This window comes from Myotis daubentonii, chromosome 16 (genome assembly GCF_963259705.1).
Source record: "Myotis daubentonii chromosome 16, mMyoDau2.1, whole genome shotgun sequence".
Taxonomy (NCBI): domain Eukaryota; kingdom Metazoa; phylum Chordata; class Mammalia; order Chiroptera; family Vespertilionidae; genus Myotis; species Myotis daubentonii.
Genome location: NC_081855.1, coordinates 26,866,383 through 26,891,890, shown reverse-complemented (window position 1 = coordinate 26,891,890; position 25,508 = coordinate 26,866,383). Strand labels below are relative to the sequence as shown.

Here is a 25,508-nt window from a genome sequence, read left to right as displayed (position 1 = left end):
GTGGTAGTAGGGAACAGATTGAGTTATTGTGCTTAAGAGATCTAAGGCCTTGATGAGGAAGAGCCTAATATATTAAAGCCGTGGTTGGCAAACCGCGGCTCGTGAGCCACATGTGGCTCTTTGGCCCCTTCAGTGTGGCCGCGAAGTTTCAATCGCACTGTATGTGCGCGCCCGCACGTGGTATTTTGTGGAAGAGCCACACTCAAGGGGCTGCAGTTTGCCTACCACTGCACTAAAGGGTGTCATAACTGATGAGATTTTCTGAAATCTGTCATTGTTTCAAAGTTGTTTTAAATATAAAGTTCATTTGAACAATAATAGATACAGAGGCAGAGCTGCCTCAAACAGATTGTCAAACTGCAGCGGGAAGGCCGGGGAGGGTTGGGGGGCAGGAGGTAGGGAGGTAAGAGATCAACTAAAGGACTTGTATGCATGCATATAAGCATAACCAATGGACATAAGACACTGGGTGATAGGGGAGGCTAGGGGACTGTCTAGGGCGGGGGGATAAAATGGATACATATGTAATACCCTTTGTAATACTTTAAGCAATAAAAAAAAAATAAATAAAATAAATATAAAGTTCAAATTCAGGCAGCTTATTACATTGCTTTTCTTGCAGGATGATGTTCAACTTTGGCTATCCTATGTAGTCTTCTGTAAGAAATGGGTGAGTATTTGGACAGCGTGCTCCCTCTTTCCTTCTTTTAGTTAGTTGGCCTTTTAAGCCCCATACTTGACTACTGAATTCCATGTTTTCTCCAAAGGTGTTAGGGTGAACAAATGGGAAAAGAACCCAAGAAGGCTGAACTTCAGTGTAACATTTGCATATCTGAATGATTCAGTGGCTTTCAATTCAGTTGAAAAGAAAATTATCTTTATGTTCATTAAAGTTGAAAACAAATTTTTTAAATTTTATTTATTTTTGAGAGAGGGAGGGAGGGAAGGGGAGAGAGAAAGAAAGAGAGAGAGAGTGAGAGAGTCTTGTATGTGCCCTGCTTGGAGATCGAACCCATAACCCGAGTGCATCTGGACAACTCTCCAACCAACTGAGCTACCCAGCCAGGGTCTGAATTTTTTAAAATTTATTTTATATTTAGGATATTTAGGTACAGTGGTTTAAGTAGAAGAAAACTATGAGTGCCTTTGTATGCTTACATGCCCCTAATGATAGCCCCACTGGATTTTATAGATGGTAAGGATACAGGACAGATCACTTAGAGATTAGTAGCAGCGATTTTGCTGTGTAGGAAGTATAATTTTTCTTCCTCTTTTCAGGCTACCAAAGCTCAACTTAGCAAGGTATTCTCTGCCATGTTGGCCATTCATTCAAACAAGCCAGGTATGGTGAAATCCTTGTCAATTCTTTTTCTACCTTTTATGTAGATGCATACTATTTTCCTGATAAATCTAAAAACTTATTTTGAGAGCTTAGGTACTCGGCCTCAGGAGACTTGGTTCCTGAATAACTGCTTCTTCGTTCATCTCTGCCTGCTGTGTACTGTGTCAGGCATTATATCTGTAAAAGAAACTCTTTGGTCCTTTGAGGGACATTCTGTTTGAAGGCAGTCTTATTTAAGGGTTTTCAGAAACTTCCAGGGGAAAAGATTAATACAGATTTATAAGAATGACTGGCACAGAGTAGGTGCTCATGTTTTGTAAGAGAAACACTTCTCTTGTGTATACTGTGTGATGGGACATTATTTTACAGTGGAGGTGCTCCTGTGCCTGTTCTCAAGTATTAGGCTCCCCTAGATATTTTACAACACACAAGTCTCAATCAGGCTACATTTGGCACGAGTTTATTCAGAAGAATACAGCAGGACCGCGTAGGTGCCTTTCTTCAGCAGAGTGCTGCTGGCACTTCAGAGGCTAGTAACGGTTCAGGTGCGAGGGAATGAGTGGGTAGAGGAGCCACTCTGGCTTAGAAGACCCATGGATGGGCATAGCTTCAGGACCCTAGCCTAGTCCAGATGTGGTTACCAACCATAGGTCACTTTTTTTTTGAAATGTACTTTATTGATTTTCTACACAGAGGAAGGGAGAGGGATAGAGAGAAACATCGATGAGAGAGAAACATCGATCAGCTGCCTCCTGCACACCCCCTACTGAGGATGTGCCCGCAACCAAGGTACATGCCCTTGACTGGAATCGAACCTGGGACCCTTCAGTCCGCAGGCTGATGCTCTAGCCACTGAGCCAAACCGGTTAGGGCCATCGGTCACTTTTACCAAAGGTAATCTTGCTGACCTTTATTAAGTTTATAGGGAAATGGTTAGAATGCAAACTCAAGTTTAATTTCCCATCTAGAAGGACAAAAGTTTTGTTTTTTAAGCCTTTATTCCTAGCAGGTATGATAAAAATTTATTTTAAAAATTATGAGCCATTTAAAAAAATCATGGACTATTTTAATTAGAGAAAAGAGGAAAATAATTTTATTTCATTGATTCTAAGATGCACAATTTTTTTCCAGCATTTTATCACTTTTAAAATTTGTATGTGACTTCAAATGATGTTGACTTTAGATCTGATGAAATAGTAATTGAACCATAATAACTACTTTTAGATGTTAATATTTACCTGTCTTCTTTAGGATATTCTTTGTAATTTTAGATAAAGCAACAATACTTTACAGATAACCATTACAAACTCCCTCTCTCCTTTTCCTTCCTCTTTTGATAGGATTAAAAAATTCTTTCAGTATTAAAATTGGAGCATTTCATTTTTTGTGTGTGCGCCTAAGTTAGTTACTTTATTAAAATGAAGTCTGATGTTTTCATTTATAGCTTTGTGGATTATGGCGGCCAAATGGGAAATGGAAGATCGCTTGTCTTCAGAAAGTGCAAGACAACTCTTTCTCCGAGCTCTGCGCTTTCATCCCCAGTCCGCAAAACTTTATCAAGAAGTGAGTGTGTGTGTTCATTCCATGAGAGTGATGTCTCACTTTGGTCCTCTGGAGACACACATTCTTTAAGTTAAAAAAAAACTTGGAATTACAGAGGCTAGTGGTTAGTAGGGAGTTGCTGGAGAAAGGGGGCCAGGAGGGTATATTTTGGCCAGTAGTAGGTTTTGACCCTGTGCATCTTCTAGGTCAGTGGTTCTCAACCTTCTGGCCCTTTAAATACAGTTCCTCATGTTGTGACCCAACCATGTAATTATTTTCGTTGCTACATAACTGTAATATTGCTACTGCTAGAAATCGTAATGTAAATATCTGATATGCAGGATGGTCTTAGGCGATCCCTGTGAAAGGGTCGTTCGTCCGCCAAAGGGGTCGCGACCCACAGGTTGAGAACCGCTGCTCTAGGTTGTTCGTGAGACATTAAAGCTCCTACCTGCCCATTATGGTTGGGAGGGGTAGGGAACTGGACCTTACTTTTTCAGTCGGGGGGGGCAGGGGGTCAGCCATGTTTATACCTTTGTTCTTATTTTTTTCCTTCCCTCTCTCCCTCCTTCCCTCCCGCCCTTCCTCCCATTCACTTCTCTTAGCCTCTCTCCCTCCTTCCTGTCCTTTTCTTCCACTTCTCCCCCACCTCCACCCACTTACCCCCTTTTGCCTTCTCTTCCCCGTTCTTGTCCATTTTCTTCTCATTCTCTTTGTCTCCTTTTCTTGAGATAGGTACTTTCTTCCCTCCTTGGTAGACTTACTTCCCCTTGGGGAGGTACACTGGGACAGTGATGGCTGTACTTTTGATGAGAGAAAACCAAACAAATGTTGGAAATGGTGCATTATTGGAAACTTTGCACCCTTTTCTGAGGTATTTAGTCTTCAAATGAAAATTAGACCTCCATGCTGAGGGGAAAAAGATAATGGGTTTTCATGCTAATTGGTATTGTAGCTGTCCCAACCATATTTTTTTTTGTCTTACAGTAATTTAATGATGTTTTATATTGTACTCTTTTTTTTTAAATACATTTCATTGATTTTTTTTTTTTACAGAGAGGAAGGGAGAGGGATAGAGAGTTAGAAACATTGATGAGAGAGAAACATTGATCAGCTGCCTCCTGCACACTCCCTACTGGGAATGTGCCCGAAACCAAGGTACATGCCCTTGACCGGAATCGAACCTGGGACCCTTGAGTCCGTAGGCCGTCGCTCTATTCACTGAGCCAAACTGGTTAGGGCTTATATTGTACCCTTGATTTCCTTTGTTTTTCATATTCTACTAGACATTCCTTTGCTGCCTTGATTATTTTTATTGAAAAACTATTTGTAAGAATCAGTCTTCCCTGTAGAGGGTTATTGTATGGTATTTTTATTTATTTTTCCCCCATCACCATTTATTTCCCCTCTCTTCTGCCTCTACCCCCCCACCCCCCGTGTTATTATTTTACATGTTTTTTGGAGGCTTTCAATAAATGTTCATACTTGTATTTTCTAAAATGGGAATAGATTTATTGTTTATTCTTATCAAAAATAATTAGAATTTGTTTATTATTTCATAGAAAACAGTTCTATGAAAAAGTAACAGAAAAAGTATTCTTATCACCCATACTTTATGCCAATTACAGATATTTAAAACAGGTTTTATTTCTGAAAAGTAGGACTATAACATTCTTGTGTTCTGTATTTTTATTTTTTTAAATATATTTTATTGATTTTTTACAGAGAGGAAGGGAGAGAGATAGAGAGCTAGAAACATCGATGAGAAAGAAACATCAATCAGCTGCCTCCTGCACATCCCCCACTGGGGATGCGCCCGCAACCCAGGTACACGCCCTTGACCGGAATCGAACCCGGGACCCTTCAGTCCGCAGGCCGACGCTCCATCCACTGAGCCAAACCGGTTTTGGTGTGTTCTGTGTTTTTATCTAATACTAGAGGCCCGTTGCACAAAATTTGTGCACAGGTAGAGTCCCTGGGCCTGGCCAGTGATTAGGGTAGATCAGGGCCTTCCTTCCCCTGGCTGCCGGCTGCTGGCCAGGGCCTTTCTTCATTCTGTGCCGCCCCCTGGTGGTCAGCGCCCGTCATAGTGAGCGGTCGAACTCCCAGTTGGTTGAACTCCCAAGGGGACAATTTGCATATTAGCCTTTTATTATGTAGGAGGATATAATGAATATAGTTCCATGTTAGTATATATATATTGATCTATAAGTAGTGGAGTTCAAACATTTTGGTCTTCTTTCAGTCTTAAATTACTGAGGACCTCAAAGGTCTTTGTTTATATGGGTTATAGCTATCAGTTTTTACTTCATTGAAAATTAAAACCAAAAAATCTAACAATAGTTATTTATTTAAAAATAAATTCGTGATATGTTAATACAGATGAATTATTTTTAGATGAAAGCTCTTCTAAAACAAAGTTGAAAAAGAAGAATGGCATTACACATTTTTGTTAATGCCTTGGATATCTGACTTAATAGAGGACAGCTGGATTCTCAGATCGCCTTTGGCATTCAGTCTGGGTCAGTGGTTCTCAACCTTTGCTGCACATTAGAATCACCTGGGAATCTTGTTAAAATCCTGATTTCTGGGCCTCATCCTCTGGAACTTCTCTTTCTTTTTATTTTTTTTATTTTTTATTTTTTATTTTTATTTTTTTTTTTTATTGCTTAAAGTATTACAAAGGGTATTACATATGTATCCATTTTATCCCCCCGCCCTAGACAGTCCCCTAGCCTCCCCTATCACCCAGTGTCTTATGTCCATTGGTTATGCTTATATGCATGCATACAAGTCCTTTAGTTGATCTCTTACCCCCCTACCTCCTGCCCCCCAACCCTCCCCGGCCTTCCCGCTGCAGTTTGACAATCTGTTTGAGGCAGCTCTGCCTCTGTATCTATTATTGTTCAAAAGTTTAGAATGGTCTCTATTGTCCATGAATGAGTGAGATCATGTGGTATTTTTCCTTTATTGACTGGCTTATTTCACTTAGCATAATGCTCTCCAGTTCCATCCATGACGTTGCAAATGGTAAGAGTTCCTTCCTTTTTACAGCAGCATAGTATTCCATCGTGTAGATGTACCACAGTTTTCTAATCCATTCATCTACTGATGGGCACTTAGGCTGTTTCCAGATCTTAGCTATGGTGAATTGTGCTGCTATGAACATAGGGGTGCATATATCCTTTCTGATTGGTGTTTCTGGTTTCTTGGGATATATTCCTAGAAGTGGGATCACAGGGTCAAATGGGAGTTCCATTTTCAGTTTTTTAAGGAAACTCCATACTGTCTTCCATAGTGGCTGCACCAGTCTGCATTCCCACCAGCAGTGCACAAGTGTTCCTTTTTCTCCACATCCTCTCCAGCACTTGTCGTTTGTTGATTTGTTGATGATAGCCAGTCTGACAGGTGTGAGATGGTACCTCATTGCTGTTTTGATTTGCATCTCTCGGATGATTAGTGACTTTGAGCATGTTTTCATATGTCTCTTGGCTTTCTGAATGTCCTCTTTTGAAAGGTGTCTATTTAGGTCCTTTGCCCATTTTTTGATTGGATTGTTTATCTTCCTTTTGTTAAGTTGTATGAGTTCCCTATAAATTTTGGAGATTAGGCCCTTATCAGATATGTCATTGGCAAATATATTTTCCCACACAGTGGGTTTTCTCGTTGTTTTGTTGATGGTTTCTTTTGCTGTGCAGAAGCTTTTTATTTTGGTGTAGTCCCATTTGTTTATTTTTTCTTTAGTTTCAAGTGCCCTAGGAGCTGTATCAGTGAAGAAATTGCTTCGGCATATGTCTGAGATTTTCTTGCCTTTGGATTCTTCTAGAATTTTTATGGTTTCCTGTCGTACATTTAAGTCCTTTATCCATTTTGAGTTTATTTTTGTGTATGGTGTAAGTTGGTGGTCTAGTTTCATTTTCTTGCATATATCTGTCCAATTTTCCCAACACCATTTATTGAAGAGACTATCTTGGCTCCATTGTATGTTCTTGCCTCCTTTGTCAAATATTAATTGAGCATATTGGTTCGGGCCGATTTCTGGGCTCTCTATTCTATTCCATTGATCTATATGCCTATTCTTGTGCCAGTACCAGGCAGTTTTGAGAACAGTGGCTTTGTAATACAACTTGATATCTGGTATTGAGATCCCACCTACTTTGTTCTTTTTCAGGATTGCTGCAGCTATTCGGGGTCTTTTTTTATTCCAGATGAATTTTTGGAAAGTTCGTTCTAGATCTCTGAAGTATGCTGTTGGTACTTTAATGGGAAGTGCGTTGAATTTATAGATTGCTTTGGGTAGTATGGACATTTTAATGATGTTGATTCTACCAATCCATGAACACGGTATGTTCTTCCATCTGTTTATGTCTTCCTCTATGTCTTTTTTCAACGTCCTGTAGTTTTCTGAGTAGAGGTCTTTTACCTCTTTAGTTAAGTTTATTCCTAGGTAGCTTAGTTTTTTTGGTGCAATGGTAAACGGGATTTTTTTTATAATCTCTCTTTCTGAAAGTTCACTATTGGTGTATAGAAATGCCTCAGATTTCTTGGGGTTAATTTTGTATCCTGCTACATTGCCAAATTCATGTATTAAGTCTAGTAGCTTTTTGATGGAATCTCTAGGGTTTTGTATGTATAATATCATGTCGTCTGCAAATAAGGACAGTTTTACTTCCTCTTTTCCAATTTGGATGCCTTTTATTTCTTCTTCTTGCCGAATTGCAATGGCTAACACTTCCAGTACTATGTTGAACAGGAGTGGTGAGAGGGGGCATCCCTGTCTTGTTCCTGTTCTTAGGGGAAATGGTGTTAGTTTTTGTCCGTTGAGTATGATGTTGGCTGTGGGCCTGTCATATATGGCTTTTATTATGTTGAGGTATGATCCTTCTACTCCCACCTTGCTGAGAGTTTTTATCAAAAATGGGTGTTGAATTTTGTCAAATGCTTTTTCTGCATCAATTGATATGACCATGTGGTTTTTTTCTTTCAATTTGTTTATGTGATGTATCACGTTTATTGATTTGCGGATATTGTACCATCCTTGCATCCCTGGGATAAATCCTACTTGGTCATGGTGTATGATCTTTCTGATGTACTGCTGGATCCGATTTGCTAAGATTTTGTTGAGGATTTTGGCATCTATGTTCATGAGGGATATTGGCCTGTAATTCTCTTTCATTGTGTTGTCTTTACCTGGTTTTGGTATTAGGGTGATGCTGGCTTCATAGAATGAGCTTGGAAGTGTTCCTTCCTCTTGAATTTTTTGTAGTAGTCTGAGGAGGATAGGTTTTAGTTCTTCCTTGAATGTTTGGTAAAACTCCCCTGTGAAGCCGTCTGGTCCTGGGCTTTTGTTTGATGGAAGCTTTTTGATGACTGCATCAATTTCTTCCATAGTTATTGGCCTGTTGAGATTTTTAGATTCTTCCTGATTGAGTTTTGGAATGCTGTATTTTTCTAGGAATTTGTCCATTTCCTCCAGGTTGTCTAGTTTGTTGGAGTAAAGCTGTCCATAGTATTTTTTAACAATCATTTGTATTTCTGTGGGGTCTGTTGTTATTTCGCCTCTATCGTTTCTGATTTTATTTATTTGGGTCCTCTCTCTCTGCTTCTTGGTGAGTCTGGCTAGAGGTTTATCAATCTTGTTTATCCTTTCAAAGAACCAGCTCTTGGTTTCATTGATTTTCTGTATTGTTTTTTTGGTCTCTATGTCATTTATTTCTGCTCTAATCTTTATTATCTCCTTCCTTCTGCTCACTCTGGGGTTTTCTTGTTGCTCTCTTTCTAATTCTTTGAGTTGTAGAGTTAGATGATTTACTACCATTTTTTCTTGTTTTTTGAGATAGGCCTGTAGAGCTATAAACTTCCCTCTCAGGACTGCTTTCAATGTGTCCCATAGGTTTTGGATTGTTGTGTTTTCATTGTCATTAGTTTCCAGGATGTTTTTAATTTCTTCTTTGATCTCATTGGTAACCCAATCAATATTTAATAGCATGCTATTCAGCTTCCAAGTGTTTGAGTATTTTGGGTTGTTTTTATTGTAGTTTATTTCTAATATTATGCCATCGTGGTCTGTGAAGACGCTTTTTATGATTTCAATCTTCTTGAATTTGGGGATACTTTGCTTGTGACCCAATATGTGGTCTATTTTTGAATATGTCCCATGAGCACCTGAGAAGAACGTATATTCTCTGGCTTTGGGGTGCAGTGTTCTGAAGATGTCTATTAAGTCCATCTGATCTAGTGAGTCATTTAGGATTGCTGTATCTTTGCTGATTGTTTGTCTATAGGACTTATCCAGTGCTGTCAATGGTGTATTAAAGTCCCCTACTATGATTGTATTGTTGTCGATCTCTCCTTTGATATTTTCCAGGAGTTTTTTTATGAATTTGGGTGCTCCTACATTGGGTGCATATATGTTTACCAGGGTTATATCTTCTTGTTGTATTGATCCCTTTAGTATTATGAAGTGGCCTTCCTTATCTCTTGTTAAGGCCTTCACTTTGAGGTCTATTTTGTCCGATATAAGTATTGCTACCCCAGCTTTCTTTTCCTTTCCATTTGCCTGAAAGATATTTTTCCATCCTTTCACTTTCAGTCTGTGTGAGTCCCTTCTAATGAGGTGGGTTTCTTGTAGACAGCAGATGTATGGGTCATGTTTTTTTATCCATTCAGCCACTCGATGTCTTTTGGTTGGAGCATTTAGTCCGTTTACGTTTAATTACGTTTAAAGTTATTATTGAAAGGTACTTGTTTGTAGCCATTTCTTTTTGTGTGTGTGTGTGGCTGTTTTCTTTCTGAGCTTTTTATTTCTTCTTTTTATACCAGTCCCTTTAGCATTCCTTCCATTGCTGGCTTGGTGGTGACAAACTCCCTTAGTCTTTTTTTGTCTGTGAAGCTTCTTATTTCCCCTTCAAGTTTGAATGATAGCCTTGCTGGATAGAGTATTCTTGGATTCAGTCCTTTGCTTTGCATCACTTTGTAAATTTCAGTCCATTCTTTTCTGGCCTGATGTGTTTCTGTTGAGAAGTCATTTGACAATCTAATGGGAGATCCCTTGTATGTAACTTTCCGTCTCTCTCTTGCAGCCTGTAAGATTCTCTCTTTGTCCTGAACATTTGCCATGGTGATTATGATGTGTCTTGGTGTGGGTCTTTTCGGGTTCACCTTGTTTGGGACTCTCTGGGCTTGTGTGACTTTTTTCTTCCCCACCTCAGGAAAGTTTTCTGATATTATTTCTTCGAGTAGGTTTTCTAATCCTTGTTCATCTTTCTGTTGTTCTGGTACTCCTATTATTCGTATGTTGTTTCGTTTCATGTTGTCCCAAAGCTCCCTTAGGCTCTCCTCCTGTCTTTTAATTTTTTTCTCCAATTGCAGTACATTTTGGGTGTGTTTTGCTTCCTTGTCTTCTAATTCACTTATTCGGTCCTCCGCTTCTCCTAGTCTACTGTTGGTACTTTCAATGGAGTTTTTCATTGCAGCTATATCACTCTTCATTTCTTCTTGGGTCTTACTTAGGTTGTTGATTTTTTCATCTGTTTCTTCTAGCTTCTTCCATATGTTATCGATTTTTTCATCTGTTTCTTCTAGCTTCTTCCATATGTTATCGATTTTTTCATCTGTTTCTTCTTGCTTCTTGCAGAGGTTGTCGATTTTTTCCTCCATCCGGTTTATGCACTCTAGGATCCTTATTCTGAATTCTTTATCTGTCATGTTGCATGCCTCTGTATTACTTAGCTGCTTTTCTGGAGAGTCCTCCTTCTCTTTCCTTTGGGGGTTTCTTTGTCTACCCATGTTTGATCTCACTGACATATCTAGACGTTGAGTTGTTCAGTGGTTGCTCCCTTGGTGGCAGTGACTCCTTGGTCTGTGGTTGCTCTTCGGGCGGTTGCGGTAGCAGCTGCTCTTCAGTTGGCAGCAGCTCCTCTGGTGGGTGCTGTTCACAGCTGTGGTGGCTCTTCCGGCTGGTGGGGCGAGGTTTCACGTACAGCTGCTGTTCCTCAGCAGAGGATGAGGTGCTCAGGAGGTTGCTGTTGCTTGGATCTGCTGCGTTGATTTAAAGGCACAAAATACAACACAACAAGGCACCACGTACCAGGCACTATACACAAATATATTCACGATATTAATAACCCCAATTAAAGGTGACCACCTGAATTAAGAGAATTAGGGGTTAAGGCAGAAGGAAGAGAAAAAGATAAAAGAGAAAAAGGAAAAGAAAAGTAGGGACCAAAAAAAGGGAGTGCAAAAATGAAATTGGGAAAAAGGAAGGGGGAAAATAAAAGCGAGAAAAGAAAAGAAAAAAAAAAAAAAAGCGAAAAGAGAGAATGAAGTGGAAGAGGGAAGAGACTTTTTATATGAGGAGAATACTCCTATAGAACAGCCATTAATCCCAACAAATTCCAGCAACAGCTCCCTGGATATGAATGCAAACTAGAAACAACCAATAATATAACGATGAAAATAGAATGGTGAACACTAATCCCAAAGTAAAATAAAGAAAAAATAAAATGGCACTTTAAAAAATGGTAAAATGGTAGCAGTAATAATACTGGTTAAAAATAAGAAGGTAGTAATTAAAAGGGTAAAATCAGGTGATGGAAAAAGAAGAAAAGAAAGAAAAAGAAAAAAGAAAAAAAAAAGAACAGAAAAAAAAAGAATGAAAAAAAAATTGGTTTCTTAGTTAAAAAGTGAAAAAAGAAAAAAAATTGCAGTAGTGAAGGTCCTTCGTTTCTTCTATTCTTCAGTGTGGCTCGCCTTAGACCTTCCAGGTATTCAGGAGAGTGTTGAGTTTCCCTGCGATATACTGTTCCTCTGTGTTGTAAACCACAGTCCTTATTTTAAAGCATGCCGCATTTATTTCCCAGACTGCCTTATTTTGTGTTTAGCAAAGAGTCAGTTTGTGGGTCAGCCTCTGGGTGGCAGTGTTCTGGGGTTGGCCTCTGAGGCTATAGGGCCTCTCTGTCCAGTGGAAGTTCACTGCCCAGAGCTGACTGCGTAATAGTTAGTTACTGGCGCTATGTTGTTGCTGGGATTGAAAATCCCCCTATAGGCCAGACCCTGTTAACTCCCAGGGACTGATCAGGTTATCTTAATCCTTGATCTCGTACAGGGTGGAATCTGGGTGTGGCTGTGCTCCTTGCCTGGGGGCTGGGGGGAGGAGACTCCCTCTCAGGAGTGGGTGGCTGCCCCAGTCCCGGGCTCTGGGGTGTCTCAGCACTCAATTCACTACCACCTCTCCCGGCTCCCCCTCTTTCCCCAGTCTCTCCCCAGATTCCACTCCTCCGCACACTCTCCCTCTCTTCAGCACAGGTGAGTGTCTGTATCCGAAATGTCCCATGAACAGGATTCAGTGAAAACAAACAAACAAATGCCGGCCGCGGAAACGGGGAAGGCTTGATTTCTGTAAGCTTCTTCTCTTACCGGGACTGCATGGTCAGGTCAGCTCTTCAGGCTGCCCCCTTTAGGCTCAGTCCTCCGTGATCACAGAACCCAGCTCTCAATTTCCCTGGCGGCGCCCGGAATCCCGCGGTTCTCCTTTCCCCCGTCAGGGGCTGTGCCTGTCCCAAGGGACGCGGCTGTCTGCCACGCGGTCTCCCTCCGACTCTCTGGGCTCAGAGGTCTGGCAAACTTTCCTGCCCAAATCCCTGGTTTTTTTTTTACCTTACCAGGGGAGTTCTGCTCTTCCCGGCTGTAAACCCTCTCACCAGCTGAGCAATTTCGCCAATTCGGTGTGAGTGTTACTAGCTTCAGCTGCTCGCTCCATTTGCTCCGGGACACGACCTGGGACGCGTCTGCCTATATCGCCGCCATCTTGGTTCCCCTGGAACTTCTCTTTCTTTGTTACTAATGATGAGGCCCAGAAATCAGGATTTTAACAAGATTCCCAGGTGATTCTAATGCGCAGCCAAGGTTGAGAACCACTGGTCTAGGTCTGTGGTCGGCAAACCACGGCTCGAGAGCCACATGCAGCTCTTTGGCCCCTTCAGTGTGGCTCTTGCACAAAACACAACGTGCGGGCGCACACGTACAGTGCGATTGAAACTTTGGGAGCCACATGCGGTTTGCCGAGCCGCAGTTTGCCGACCACTGGTCTAGGTGATAGGGCCCATTATAAAGTCTCTGAAAAACTTTAAACTCTTAATATAGTAAGAGTAAAAGGCAAGGAATATGTTAGTAGTATTATGAAAGTAATTTACATCTTGCAGACCACCTAAAAGGGTATGGAGAACCCCTACATTAGGATTGTAGTACATCATTAGCAAATCATGTTAATCATGCATTAGTTTCTTTTTGTATACCTGATATTATATGTTTGCCATTGATTTTTACTTCAAAATAATCACAGATTCTTAGCAAGTTACAAAGATAATACAGTGAGGTCCTGTGTACCATATACTACTCAGTTTTCCCTGAGTTGTACATTTTATAATAGCAAAGTAGTATAACATCAAAGCCAAGAAATTATTATTGGTATAATGTGCATATATTTCTTTTTCTCCTCGCCTGTGTAGATTTGTGTGGCCATTGCAATCAAGATACAGAACTGTTCCACCATCACAGAATCTCCCTCCTTGTCAGTGCCAGCTAGTTTCATAGCAGATATACTACTCCCCCAGGCTTTCCCAGATCCAATTATTATGGCTAAAAAAAGGGCATCTTCTATGTTTCTAATTAAAAAAAGTTATCTCCAAAGCTTTTCAGTTCATCATTTCCCTTCTGTAGTACTTCAGGATGGAGCTGATGCATGCTGAGAAATTGGGGAAGGAAAAGGAAGAATTTGAGAAAGCCAAAATGGATGTGGTAAGAGCCTAATGTGTTGTAACTTATTAAAAATGTATAGTGTTTTGAGCTGCTTAGGTGTAAGAGAAAAATCTTTGGAATGTATTTTTCTTTCCAATTTAATGTCATATTTGGAAACTTTGAGATGAGTCTGGAGTTGACCTGGTAAAGTGGGCTTAGTAATAAAAATGGAATTTTATGCTATAAAAATAGACATTTGGACTAATTGGAGTGATCCTCAAAATTATTACTGATGGAATGGCCAAATGCTACTCTTTAATACTTTATGATTTCATGAAGTGACATATTAATGGAGCTTGAGAAAGGTTATGAAATGTGTGGTTTCCAGTCTCCTTTTTTATATAATTTTTTATGTGACAGAATAGTTTTAAAGAAAGAAGTTTCAGAATGTTAGAACTGAAAAAGGAACTTTGCTATCATCTGTTGTGGTTTTGAACTCTGAAATTAAAAAAAAATTAATTGATTTTTAGAGAGAGAGAGAGGAAGGGAGAAAGAGAGCGAGAGAAACATCCATTTGTTGTTCCACTTATTTATATATTCATTGGTTGATTCTTGTATGTGCCCTGACCAGGGATCGAACCAACAAACTTGGTGTATTGGGACGATGCTCTAACCAATTGAGCTACTTGGCCAGGGTTCTGAAATTTTTCATCCAAATAGAGTTGTACATAGAAGGGTCAATAGGGCATGTAAAATTTGACCTATTCTGGTCTAAATGGGGAGTGAGGCCTTAAGCCAAGTGATCCCGCACCACTCCAGGAGTTTGAAGATTAGCGGTCTTATTCAACTACACATTTTCTAAGTGAGGGAATTGTCAGAGAGAGATATGATTTGCCAGAGATTATATGGCACAGGTAGTCTAGGACAGTTCATTTTTATCCTATTCTTTTTCTACTTACTTCAACTACCTGTTAAGTTACCTTCAATATAACACTCTTTAGGGAAATCTTGATTATCCTGAAGAAATCCTTACGGGTGAGTTGGCACGGATCATCTACAAAAATTCCATAAACATAATTAAAGGTAGGTATGTTTTGAAAATCTATTTATGATGGGAAAGTGAAACAGTTTACTTATAATGAGGAAGACCTTTAGCTAATTTTGAAAATTTGTTAAAAATTCTATTAGAATATGTATAAAACTCTGATTGTAGGAATAGTGTCCTATTTCTTTCAGAAAACTTATTGCCCCTTAGGATATACTTGAACATTTCAATAAGTTTTTATTTAATACTTAATTCATGTGGAGAGTTGAAATAGATGATTTAATACATTTCTTTATGCCCTTAAGAAGTTTAGAATAAAGCTACAAGTACTTATAAATACTCCAAAATATAAATAATGGCTTTGCTTGTGTAATGAAACTATGGGTGATTTTTTTTTCTGCTTTGTCCTATTTCTCAATTTAAAACAAACTAACTTCAATACATCAGGAAGGTGGTACTTTTAGAGTAAGGTGATACTTCAGAGTCTTACTTTCTCTCCCACTTTTTAAATTTTAGGTGCAGAATTTCATGTGTCACTGCTTTCAATTGCACAGCTATTCGATTTTGCTAAAAATCTGCAAAAGGAAATTTATGATGAGTAAGTAAAATAGTGGAAAGGTGGATATGGTTGTTCTTATTTTGTAGTAAGCATTTGTGGTTGGATATTTACAAAGTGGGGAAGAAGATACCACACTAAATCCTTGGCGGGAAGCCTCTTTTTAGGACCATTGTACCATAGTAAATCATATTAAAAATATATATTCCTGAAGAAGTTGTTTGACTCACTTACTGGCTTCCCTTGGAAAATACTTTGCCTTTATTCAAAAATAAGTAAATCCTATAATTTTTATAAAAATCTGTATTTCTGCTTTCCTGGCATGTCTTGTGTGTGTAAAATGAGAGTTGTACTCACGAATGTTTATTGTTTAATTCTGCAGGTGACTTTATTTATTTATTTTTAATCCTCACCTGCGAATATTTTCTATTGATTTTTAGAGAGAGTTAGAAGAGAGAGGGAAAGACAGAGAAATATTGATGTGAGAGAAACACATCGGTTGGTTGCCTCTTGCACAAGCCCAGACCAGGGCCCGGGCCGGGGAGGAGCCTGCAACCAAGATATGTGCTCTTGACCGGAATCGAACCCAGTACCCTTTGGTCCGCAGGCCAACGCTCTATCCGCTGAGTCAAAACAGCTAGGGCACTTTATTCTTTAATTCTGGTTATATGGTTGTGAATTACTTGGAGCCTACCTGTGGGTACTTCACTCTGAGGTAGTTCCCCTTCCTTTACAGGAGATAAAGTAGAATGTGGATCTGTTTTCTCTTTAGACAGCTTCAGGGTTTTGGTAAAGGATTAGGTATTGCTTTTTCTCTGCCTTTATTTTAAAAATACAAGAGCCTGGATATACTAAGGTTCTCCAGGGCTCAAGGAGGATTGTGTCCTCATACCTCCCTGCTGATTTGACTTTGAGAGCTAACTTGAAAGTTAACACTGAAACCTAATAAATGGCGACAACTCTGATCATCCATAGACAAAATTTATACCGTGAGTGTGAAGGTAACCTGAAGAGCCTGTTTATGGTAACGGATTGTTAAAGGGCTGCCTTGGATACATTTATAGAGCATAGGGAACTGTCTTTTGGATATCTGAATCAGTCTCCTGCCATAGGATTCATGCCAGTAAGCTGTTTTCCAGCCTTCAGGCTCTGCACACAGATGACCCTCTCACTTGGGATTACGTGGCACGGCGAGAATTAGAGATCCAGCCACAGCCAGGAGAAGAGCAGCCTGCGACAAAGCAAGCCCGAGCACTGGAGATGGGCCGGAGGGAGGAGCGCTGCTGCGCTGTGTACGAAGAAGCAGTCCAGACTCTCCCTACAGGTGAGCTGCACCAAACCACGGTGCGGTGTGGAAGCGGTGGTGTTCATGACGGGAGACCGAAGCTCCTGTTCCCGTGACCAGGTCGCTTTCAGGAATCTCCGGTAGTCTACAGTGTACTTGGCTTTCCAACCTGTTCTTTCTCTGGTGGCGAAAGATGAAGGTTTTATGACCTTCCTTGACAGTAGTGATATATATGTATATGTATGTATTCACTTACTTGGGGAAGTGATATTAGGAAGATTGTTTAATTATAATTCCTTAATTATCTTTTAATATAGATTACTTCCTAATTTTGTAATATTGAAGTATTAAGAGGGCATATATAACATGGTTTTCGATTTTTATATTTATGTCGTTACTCAGTTGTTTTTTTCCGCAGTGTTTGAGATGGTTTATTGGCTGTAATCAGAATAGCTATCCCCCTCCACTCCCCCATGAGATTAGTTTAATCCCTTCTTCAGAGGAGTTTTCCCTTCAAAGGAAAGATGTATGATGATTGTTAAACTAAGAATTGGTGATTGATCAGTGGAATCTTTCTGACGTTTTCAGAGGCCATGTGGAAGTGTTACATCAGCTTTTGCTTGGAAAGATTTGCTAAGAAGACAAGTAATCGGTCCCTCAGAGGGCAGGTAAGGACGTGGTCACAGGGCTGAGGAGAAAGTGACTCCCTTTTGAAAGAAGGTCAGACTCTTTTGGGGCCTGGGACAGCTTCCAAGAAGCTCATGCTTATTGCTCTTTCTCCTTGAGCGACCTGTCATTCTGAAGGTCTGAGTCTGCTTTGCCCTTATCCTGGTCCCTGGGTCGGGAGGTGCTCTCTTGCTGGGCTGTGCTTGGGGCAGCTGTCCAGCTCATCTGATCATAAGTGAAACCACCTCAGTCCCTTCTCCCAGCTCTCATAAATGTGCGAAACTGCATTTGTTCCTAACAGAGGCCAGCAACCTCTGCTGGGATCTTTGTGATGAAGTGAGGCATTTTTCTGGTTCCAGAGGCTGGAAAGGACCATGACTGCCTTCAAGAAGGCACATGAACTCAGACTTCTACCAGAATTCCTGTACAAGCAGTGGGTAAGGACACCAACACATTCACTGCAATTATATGTATTCAGTTCCAGTGGGTTCGTGCTGGTGGTGGTGTTGTGATACACATGGTATGTGACTAAGGCCATTTGGAAGTTTGGTATGTGGATGTAGAAAGTATTTACATTTGGCTCTCAGTGTTAGTTGTATGACAGAATGAAACCTGTACCAGTAAAGGGAAGAATGTTATAGAGCAGGGAAACACTCAGAACCAGGAGTCACCGTTTGGGTTGGTTTGTCCACACTTCCATCTTTTACTGAACATGCCTTTCCTAGCTTTAGTCTAAATGCCTGGCCCAGGTTAACCTTTGGTGCAATTAAAACACATTCGATGTGTTCCCTCTGTTTCAGAAGCTGACATTCCAGTAGGAGGCATATTAACCCATTCCTACCCCTGGGTGGCTAAGGCTTATTACAGAGACCAGAGTCATGTGCTGTAGGAGTACATAGTTCTAGATCAGGTTTTGCCACTTAACAGCGAGGTGACTTGGGCAAATCACTTAACCTTTCTGAGTTTGATTTTAAAATAGTGATAGCAGTCCTTGTTTTTGCCATGTCACAGAGTTGTTGAGAGCATGAGATAATGAACGTGTTAGTGTATTTAAATACCTTTGGAGGGAAAAAAGGGACCAAAACCTTTATATTTGTTTAGTGCCTTTGATTTGTATAACTCCTGATTCATATCAGTATACAGTTTTTATATAATTACAACTAATGTTTTGCTATTTTGTATTCTATTATTTTTACATTAACATTCAAAAATACTTTCTACGTATACTTACATGGTGCATATCCTGTACAGTAGACTATTATATTATACCACTACTGAGGTGCCCTTCTCCCGCTATAGCATCTATCTGGCAAAGCCCAGACCTGGGTGAGTTTAGCTGCCCCAATTTGAGTTATTGAATGCTGGACGACAGCCCCACCCTGTATATCCAGATGGGCTTTGCTTTGAGTATTGTCTTGGCAGTCACACTCTGTCCTTATTGCTTATTTTGCCATTCACCACTCTGGCTATTTCAAACATCCTCTGCTCTCCAAATCTCTCATTTTGTTCTTCCTAACCCTATCACCTCATCGCTCATTCAGTGACCTTGCCTTTAATGAGAGTGCCTCAACATACTGCCGCTGAACTTCAGCTTTGCTGATATCTACATCCATCCTTTGTCCAGATGAATCCCCACCGAATGTTCTTTTAAAATTGATTATCAGATTATTCTGTGGCTTTCCACTGTCCTTTGGGTAAAGCTGCTCAGTGTCATTAATTTGGCCCCTGCCTGTATTTCCAGCCTCTTTTGCCAGCCCTGCAGTTTACATTCTACTCCTCCAGCCATTCTAAACTTGGATTTCCTTTTGTATCCAAGCTGTCTCTCACCTTCAGCCTCTTGCATATGCTGGCTGGAATCTGCTTTCACTTGACTAATGCCTGCTTTTTCTTAAGTCTAAGTGGTGCTTCTTTATTGGTTGGAGGCCTTTCTCATCACTGCCATAAACCATGCTTTATACTTCGATAGCAATGATGCCTTTTCTGGCATGGCACATATCAAACTGCTAGACTAGAGGCTCTGTGGGTGGTAGAGAATGCACCTGATATTCTCATGATTGAATTTAGCAAATACAGCATGCAATAAAAACCTTGCTGAGTGAATGGATTATATACTCCCCTTTGTTTGCTGTTTCACAATTTTATAAAGTTGAATTGGATTTAGGTTTTTCCCCTTGTTAAAATAGTGTGTTGCCTGGCTGGCGTGGCTCAGTGGTTGAGCGTCGACCTATGAATCAGGAGATGATGGTTCGATTCCTGGTCAGGGCACATGCCCTGATTGTGGGCTCAATCCCCACTGTGGGGTTTGCAGGAGGCAGCTGATCAATGATGCTCTCTCATCATTGATGTTTCTATCTCTGTCTCCCTCTCCCTTCCTCTCTGAAATCAATAAAAATATATTTTAAAAAATAAAATAAATAAAATAGTGTGGATACAAGCATTTTGAACAGATTAGATTTCCTTCTATTGATATACTTTTGGGCCATATTTGTTAAAATATAATTCCCAAGTACAAGTTACAAACACTTTTATGACTCTTGTTACATAATGCCAAATTATATTTTAGAAAAATTGTACCAGTTTATAGTGTGCTCAGCTCTGTTTGAATGAATAAACTTTTAGTTTCCTTACCAACCCACAAATACTGGTTTTATTTTTACTGATTTTTAAAAAAATATATTTTTATTGATTTCAGAGAGGAAAGAAAAGGGAGAGAGAGAAACTTCAATGATGACAGAGAATCATTGATCGGCTGCCTCCTGCATGCCCCCTACTGGGGACCAGCCCACAATCTGGGCATGTACCCTGACGGGGGAATGGAGGGGTGACCTCCTGGTTCATGGGTTGACACTCAACCACTAAGCCATACCAGCCCAGCTCTTTACTGATTTTTATATTCTGTTTGGTGGATATGGGTTTTATTATAGTGAACTATTTTATTAAAAACTTAACTTTCAATCTAAATTATTTAGGCCTTCTAATTTTCACCTCTTCCCTATTTTTGGATACCACTTGGGAGTAGGAGCAGGGAATGGAGGAGGACTTGCAAATTGTTCACTTTGTGCGTGTTTGGCAGCCATAGTAAAAGGCTTAGTGGCAAGGCTGTTGAAACTTGCCTCCTTTCCCCCCCATTACATAGATAATTTAGCTCTCAGTATTAATTTTCCACTGATCCTTTGTTTTATCCAGATTGAGTTGTTGCGGCAGCATGACTTCCTTAAGGAAGCTCTGCAGGTGGCAGTGGCCGGGATTGAATTGTTTAGAGACTCTGTGATGATGTGGCAGATGAAGCTGCAGGTGCTGATTGATTCCAAGAGCCCTGACATAGCCAGTCTTTTTAAAGAAGCCTTTGCGTCCCTGAAACCCCAGGTCTGTGAGTATTTCATTCTATTTGGGAAACCTTATAAGATTTCAGCCAAAGCATAGTTGGAGTGTACTTGTCTCATGAGGGCTGGCCCTAGAGTACGTTTGTGATTTAAGGGTCAAGAGTAGAAAAATTTACTTCCATTTAATGGCCTATTTCTAATTCTTTATTTGGAAATTGACTATGTAAAATTTTATATTCCATCTAGATACCCTACAAGTGAGAAATATTAATAGTATATTCTCACTTGCTACAAAAGCTGAGCTTAAGCCTGATTTTTAAAACACGTGTATATTTCTAAACTTTAAAGGTTAACGGACCAAACCTTAAAGCTTTGCAGTGAATCTTTTATATTAGTAGGAAAAAAGTATTCCAGAAGTTAAAGTGGGAAAAAAAATCTTACTTATTTTATTGTTCATATGCATGTGCCTCTGAGACATGAGTGAAGGTTAAATAGTTCAGCCTAGATAATTAGTACTTGTGTTGTGGGCCCTAAAGAGCAGAGACCTCGGTAGGTATAGGTCTGACTAGCTATCGGCTGTTAATTAACTAACAGATAATCAATTATAATAACTACTAGAGGCCCAGTGCACGAATTAGTGCACAGGTAGGGTCCCTCGGCCTGACCAGTGATCGGGCGGATAGAGGCCATCTCGCCCAGTCCCAATCAGGGCTGATCGGGGCCGGCCGGCCAGGGGAAGGGGTCCATGGGAGGTTGGCCAGCTGCGGGAGGTTGGCTGTGGGAGCACATTGACCACCAGGGGGCAGCTGCTGAGCATCTGCCCCCTGGTGGTCAGTGTGCATCATAGCGATCAGTCAACCGGTTGTTTGGCAGCTTAGGCTTTTATATATATAGATAGGCAACATTCCCCAACATAAGGGAACTAGAGTTAACAGGAGAGTATTGCTTTGGGTGACTTGTTTAGAAGGCTGTATTCTGGCATGTCATTCCTGGTCACAGAGGCTTCTGTCAAAGCGAGGACAGAGTGGGAATGAATCCATGATTGTCTTAGGAGGAACGTGTCTTTATAGTGACTAGTTTTCAGAGTGTAGTGCTAAGCTCTCATTTCCTAACTTTTTTTTTTATTATGAGCAGGTTTGTCTGCCATTGTGGATTTCTTGGGCAGAGTGGAGTGAAGGTGCCAAAAGCCAAGAAGACACTGAAGACATCTATAAGGTATAGGCCCGCTCTGAGTTTTGTAGCGGGTAGGGGATGAGCAGATAGGAGTACTGGTTGGCTAGCTTTAGGGTTATTTCTATAGCAGCTCTTCCTAAAGCACTATTTATTGAGCAACCTGGGATGGCTCTGGGAAAATGGGTTTTGATATTTATAAATTTCCTCACACAGCTGTGTCTTTTTTTTGAATTGTAGAAAGCTATCTTAGCTGTCACGGGTGCTGACTCAGTCACTTTGAAGGAAAAGTACCTGGATTGGGCTTATCGAAGCGGTGGCAACAAAAAGGCCAGAGCTGTGTTTAAAAGGTACTCACAGATGTCCATAGCTGTACTGGTTTCTCCACTCCACACGCAGCTCCTCATACACGGATTACATGTGTCACAAATAGTATCTGAGGAAGTAATCCCAGAGGCTTTGCAACAAGTTTTATTATTTATTTTTTGAACAGTAAAAGCAAGTCATACCTATTATGAAAAAGAAGAAGAAAAAAGAGATAACTAAGTATTCATTCTAATCCCTCCAGCAAGAGAAAAACTCATGTTGCTATATCATCTTAAAATTTGTCACATACTTGAAATTATACTATAATTACATTTTATTTATCACTTTTATTGGTGAACATTAAGCCTGGCCTTTTCCCTGTCATTAATAATTCTTCATAGACATTATTTATTAAAAATAGCTATATGATATTCCACTCTGTAGATGTGCCGTAAGTTATTTGGCACAATAATACTGCTTTGATGAACATTTCTGCACAAATATATCCATGTTGGAAACCATTACCCTGGAAGATATTCTTAGAAGTAGCATTATCGGTCTCTTTCAAAAGACCTTGGGATGTAGTAGAAGAGGGAACTTAAGACTCTGAAAGTGAGAAAGAACAGGAAGAAAGCCGGAGAGGAAAGAATTTGGTGGTGGTGAAGAGTATCATTGGAGATTGAAAGCATTGAGTGACTGGTGGTTAAGTCCAGTCCTTGCATTGAATTGTGGGCAGATTCTTATTGAACCACGTTTTGTGGTGGCGGTGGCTATCATTATGGAGGATAACGGTGTCCCCTCTACTTTTTAGTTTACAGGAAAGCCGTCCATTTTCAGTTGCTTTTTTCAGGAAAGTAATCCAATTTGAAAAAGAGCAAGTAAGTGTTCTTATCTATTCATTTCTTGTCTGGGAAAATGGGTTAGTGGTTACTAATTTATGGCAGCATTTTAATATTTAAAAAGCTCATTATAATACAATATAAATTTCTGGTCCCTTTGTCTAATCCCTTTTTTCATAGAGATGGTTTAGAAATGGTAATCAGGCAAAGAAGAGAAAGTACCTCTCGGGAAAGTGAATACTTAGATGTCACCGCTTACAGGAAGCCCTCCCTGCCAGGCTGGGCGAGGCATCCTGTTTGTCTCTTGTATTGGGTTATGAGGTCAAGAGTAGGCACCCAGCAACTGCTTCTGATACATATATACATACATACACACACACACACACACACACACATTTGTTACTAATGTTGTGGCCCCACCCCATAACAAAGAAACAGAATTTCCGGAGGATGAGGCCCAGAAATCAGGATTTTCAAAAGATTCCCAGGTGATTCTAATGTGCAGCCAAGGTTGAGAACCACTGTGCTAGAGGCCAGGTATTCAAAAGGAAGACATCCCTAGCCATAGGGAGTAGAACCTTCTGCATTTATTTATTTCAGTCCTACTCCTCCCTCAGGGCTTTCAAATATACTTTCCTGTGAAGCTTCCATATTCCTCTCACTGAGAACTAAGGCTTTTTCCATGCTATCATAGCAAAGTGCTTTCTATCACTAACTTTTACTTCACTCTGGAAGTAAATGCGTATGACTTCTCTCTGAATAAGTTGAAAGCCAGGCTATGCTCATCTTAAGCCCCAACCCTCCTCTCCTTCAAGTACCTAATAGATGGTAGCAGTTTAACAATGTGGTTGAAATGAATTTGTGACATCATAAGTTAAGGTTTTGAGGCAAGACTGTCTGATTATTTTTGTTAGGAATCCTGCAAAATGGCGAACTTGAGAGAATATTATGAGAGGGCTTTGAGAGAGTTTGGATCTGTAGATTCTGGTAAGTAAACTTTAGCTATAGACACAAAAGTCTGTTTGCATGTGTGATATGTAACCTATCAGTGTGGTTAGAACAAACAGTGTTTTTTAACTTTTGGGTCATGGCCCTCTTTGAGAATAAAACTTGCATCCTTGCCCTGCCTGTTCCCTCACTTGGTACATAAGTACTGCAGATAAAACTTATAATTTCAAGTTCATAAGCTCAAGAGTCCATAGGTCTTCTATTAATTCTTGAATAGAGGAAGATTTGATTGGTTTGTTTTCTTTTAAAAATGTGGCATTTGTAAGGGAAAGGTTAATAATGTGGCCAGAACAAAAAGGAATGGGAGTTATAGTAAAGGGGTGGTGGCACGCTAATTGACGTTAGTTGTCAATGACTGTTGCCGCATTGTCCTCATGTATAGGACTTGCAAACCATACTTCTGGGTGTAGGTATGGCATGTAAATTCGCACTCAAAAACTGACGTGTGTAGTTGTTAAATCCACATTTTAAGAAATGCATTAGTTCTTAAGAGGTTTCAACAGACCTTCTGATGGAGTGCATGAAAAAGCTTGTTTACTAACCCAAACAAGTTTTGTTAAGCATGGTAACAGGGTTATAGTGAACTCATTGAGGTCAGTTTCACCTTGAAAGAGACTCAACAAAATTCTGCCTCCAAAATATTTAGTCTCTTTGAGTTTGTAAAATATATAGATTACTATGATTAAAGTGAAGTTTTCTACTTAAAAAAAATAGTTTTGTTATATCTAGTGTAAAGATGATGAGAGAGGTATTGTTTCACATAGGGTTCTATGGAAATCACAAGAAGTTAAGTTTCTTAGAAATCTTGTGGTACATTGATATTAAATAATTAAGTTTACCTAATAGAGCCGCGTCCTTTATCTAATTGTATGTTTATAGTAAGTTTTTGGTTCCCTTTCAAGATCTTTGGATGGATTACATCAAAGAAGAATTGAACCACCCCCTTGGTAGACCTGAGAACTGCGGACAGATCTATTGGCGAGCCATGAAAATGTTGCAGGGAGAGTCAGCAGAGGCGTTTGTAGCTAAACATGCTATGCATCAAGCTGGCCATTTGTGAAAAGAAGAAGACCACAGCCAACCTTGTAAAATAGTATTGTGAGCCCTCTGGGCAGGTTTTGTTAGGAATTCATCTGCAATTTGCAGACAGGATTTTGAGATATGTTTTAATTTTGTGTTAATCTTTAATTCCAGGAAAGAGAACTGCTGTTTCGTGGCCAGAGGCAACATGTTGAGGCTGGATCTACTGTAGGTTCTAAATGTTTTCCAAAATATGTGGAAATCACAGACTGATTAGAGTATCTCTAATCTCAACCTTGGGGTGGGTTGAAATTTGGAGAAAGTTCAGTTCTGTTTGTTTATTCTCTCCTTTTATAAAAGTATACATGGTATGCATCTCTGGCAGAAAATATGGTGAGAATAGAATAATGGAAAGAAAATAAAAGTATCCTGTCATATCATTTGGAGTTAAACTTAGTAATTTGATTTCTTTGATCAGAATTGGATTTATTCTCTTAGATCACTCACTCAGTCATTCATAAGCAGGAAAGAAGGGAAGCTCTTTGGGATGGAGGTAGGGGTGGGAGGGACAGAGCTGGGTGTCCTGAGAGCTGGCTGAAGTAGCAGAGAAGGATGCTGGGTATTGGGGAAAAGTCCTTTAAGAAGATTAAAACATTATAAAAGTGTCTT

General features: G+C 40.0%; 1 protein-coding gene across 1 annotated transcript in view; it reads left to right on the top strand.

The window, feature by feature from the left end:
* The window catches only part of UTP6 (UTP6 small subunit processome component), a 31,955-nt gene extending 6,651 nt beyond the window's left edge, over positions 1-25,304 (top strand). Inside the window, exons 5-19 of the mRNA XM_059669486.1 lie at positions 623-670; positions 1,279-1,342; positions 2,787-2,905; positions 13,604-13,681; positions 14,623-14,704; positions 15,183-15,264; positions 16,362-16,546; positions 17,096-17,175; positions 17,533-17,610; positions 20,360-20,539; positions 21,631-21,711; positions 21,907-22,016; positions 22,784-22,850; positions 23,726-23,798; positions 24,722-25,304. Coding sequence (XP_059525469.1) covers positions 623-670; positions 1,279-1,342; positions 2,787-2,905; positions 13,604-13,681; positions 14,623-14,704; positions 15,183-15,264; positions 16,362-16,546; positions 17,096-17,175; positions 17,533-17,610; positions 20,360-20,539; positions 21,631-21,711; positions 21,907-22,016; positions 22,784-22,850; positions 23,726-23,798; positions 24,722-24,879 — 1,485 coding nt within the window. The 3' untranslated portion in view covers positions 24,880-25,304. The remainder of the gene's footprint in view (positions 1-622; positions 671-1,278; positions 1,343-2,786; positions 2,906-13,603; positions 13,682-14,622; positions 14,705-15,182; positions 15,265-16,361; positions 16,547-17,095; positions 17,176-17,532; positions 17,611-20,359; positions 20,540-21,630; positions 21,712-21,906; positions 22,017-22,783; positions 22,851-23,725; positions 23,799-24,721) is intronic.
* Positions 25,305-25,508: the final 204 nt, after the last annotated feature.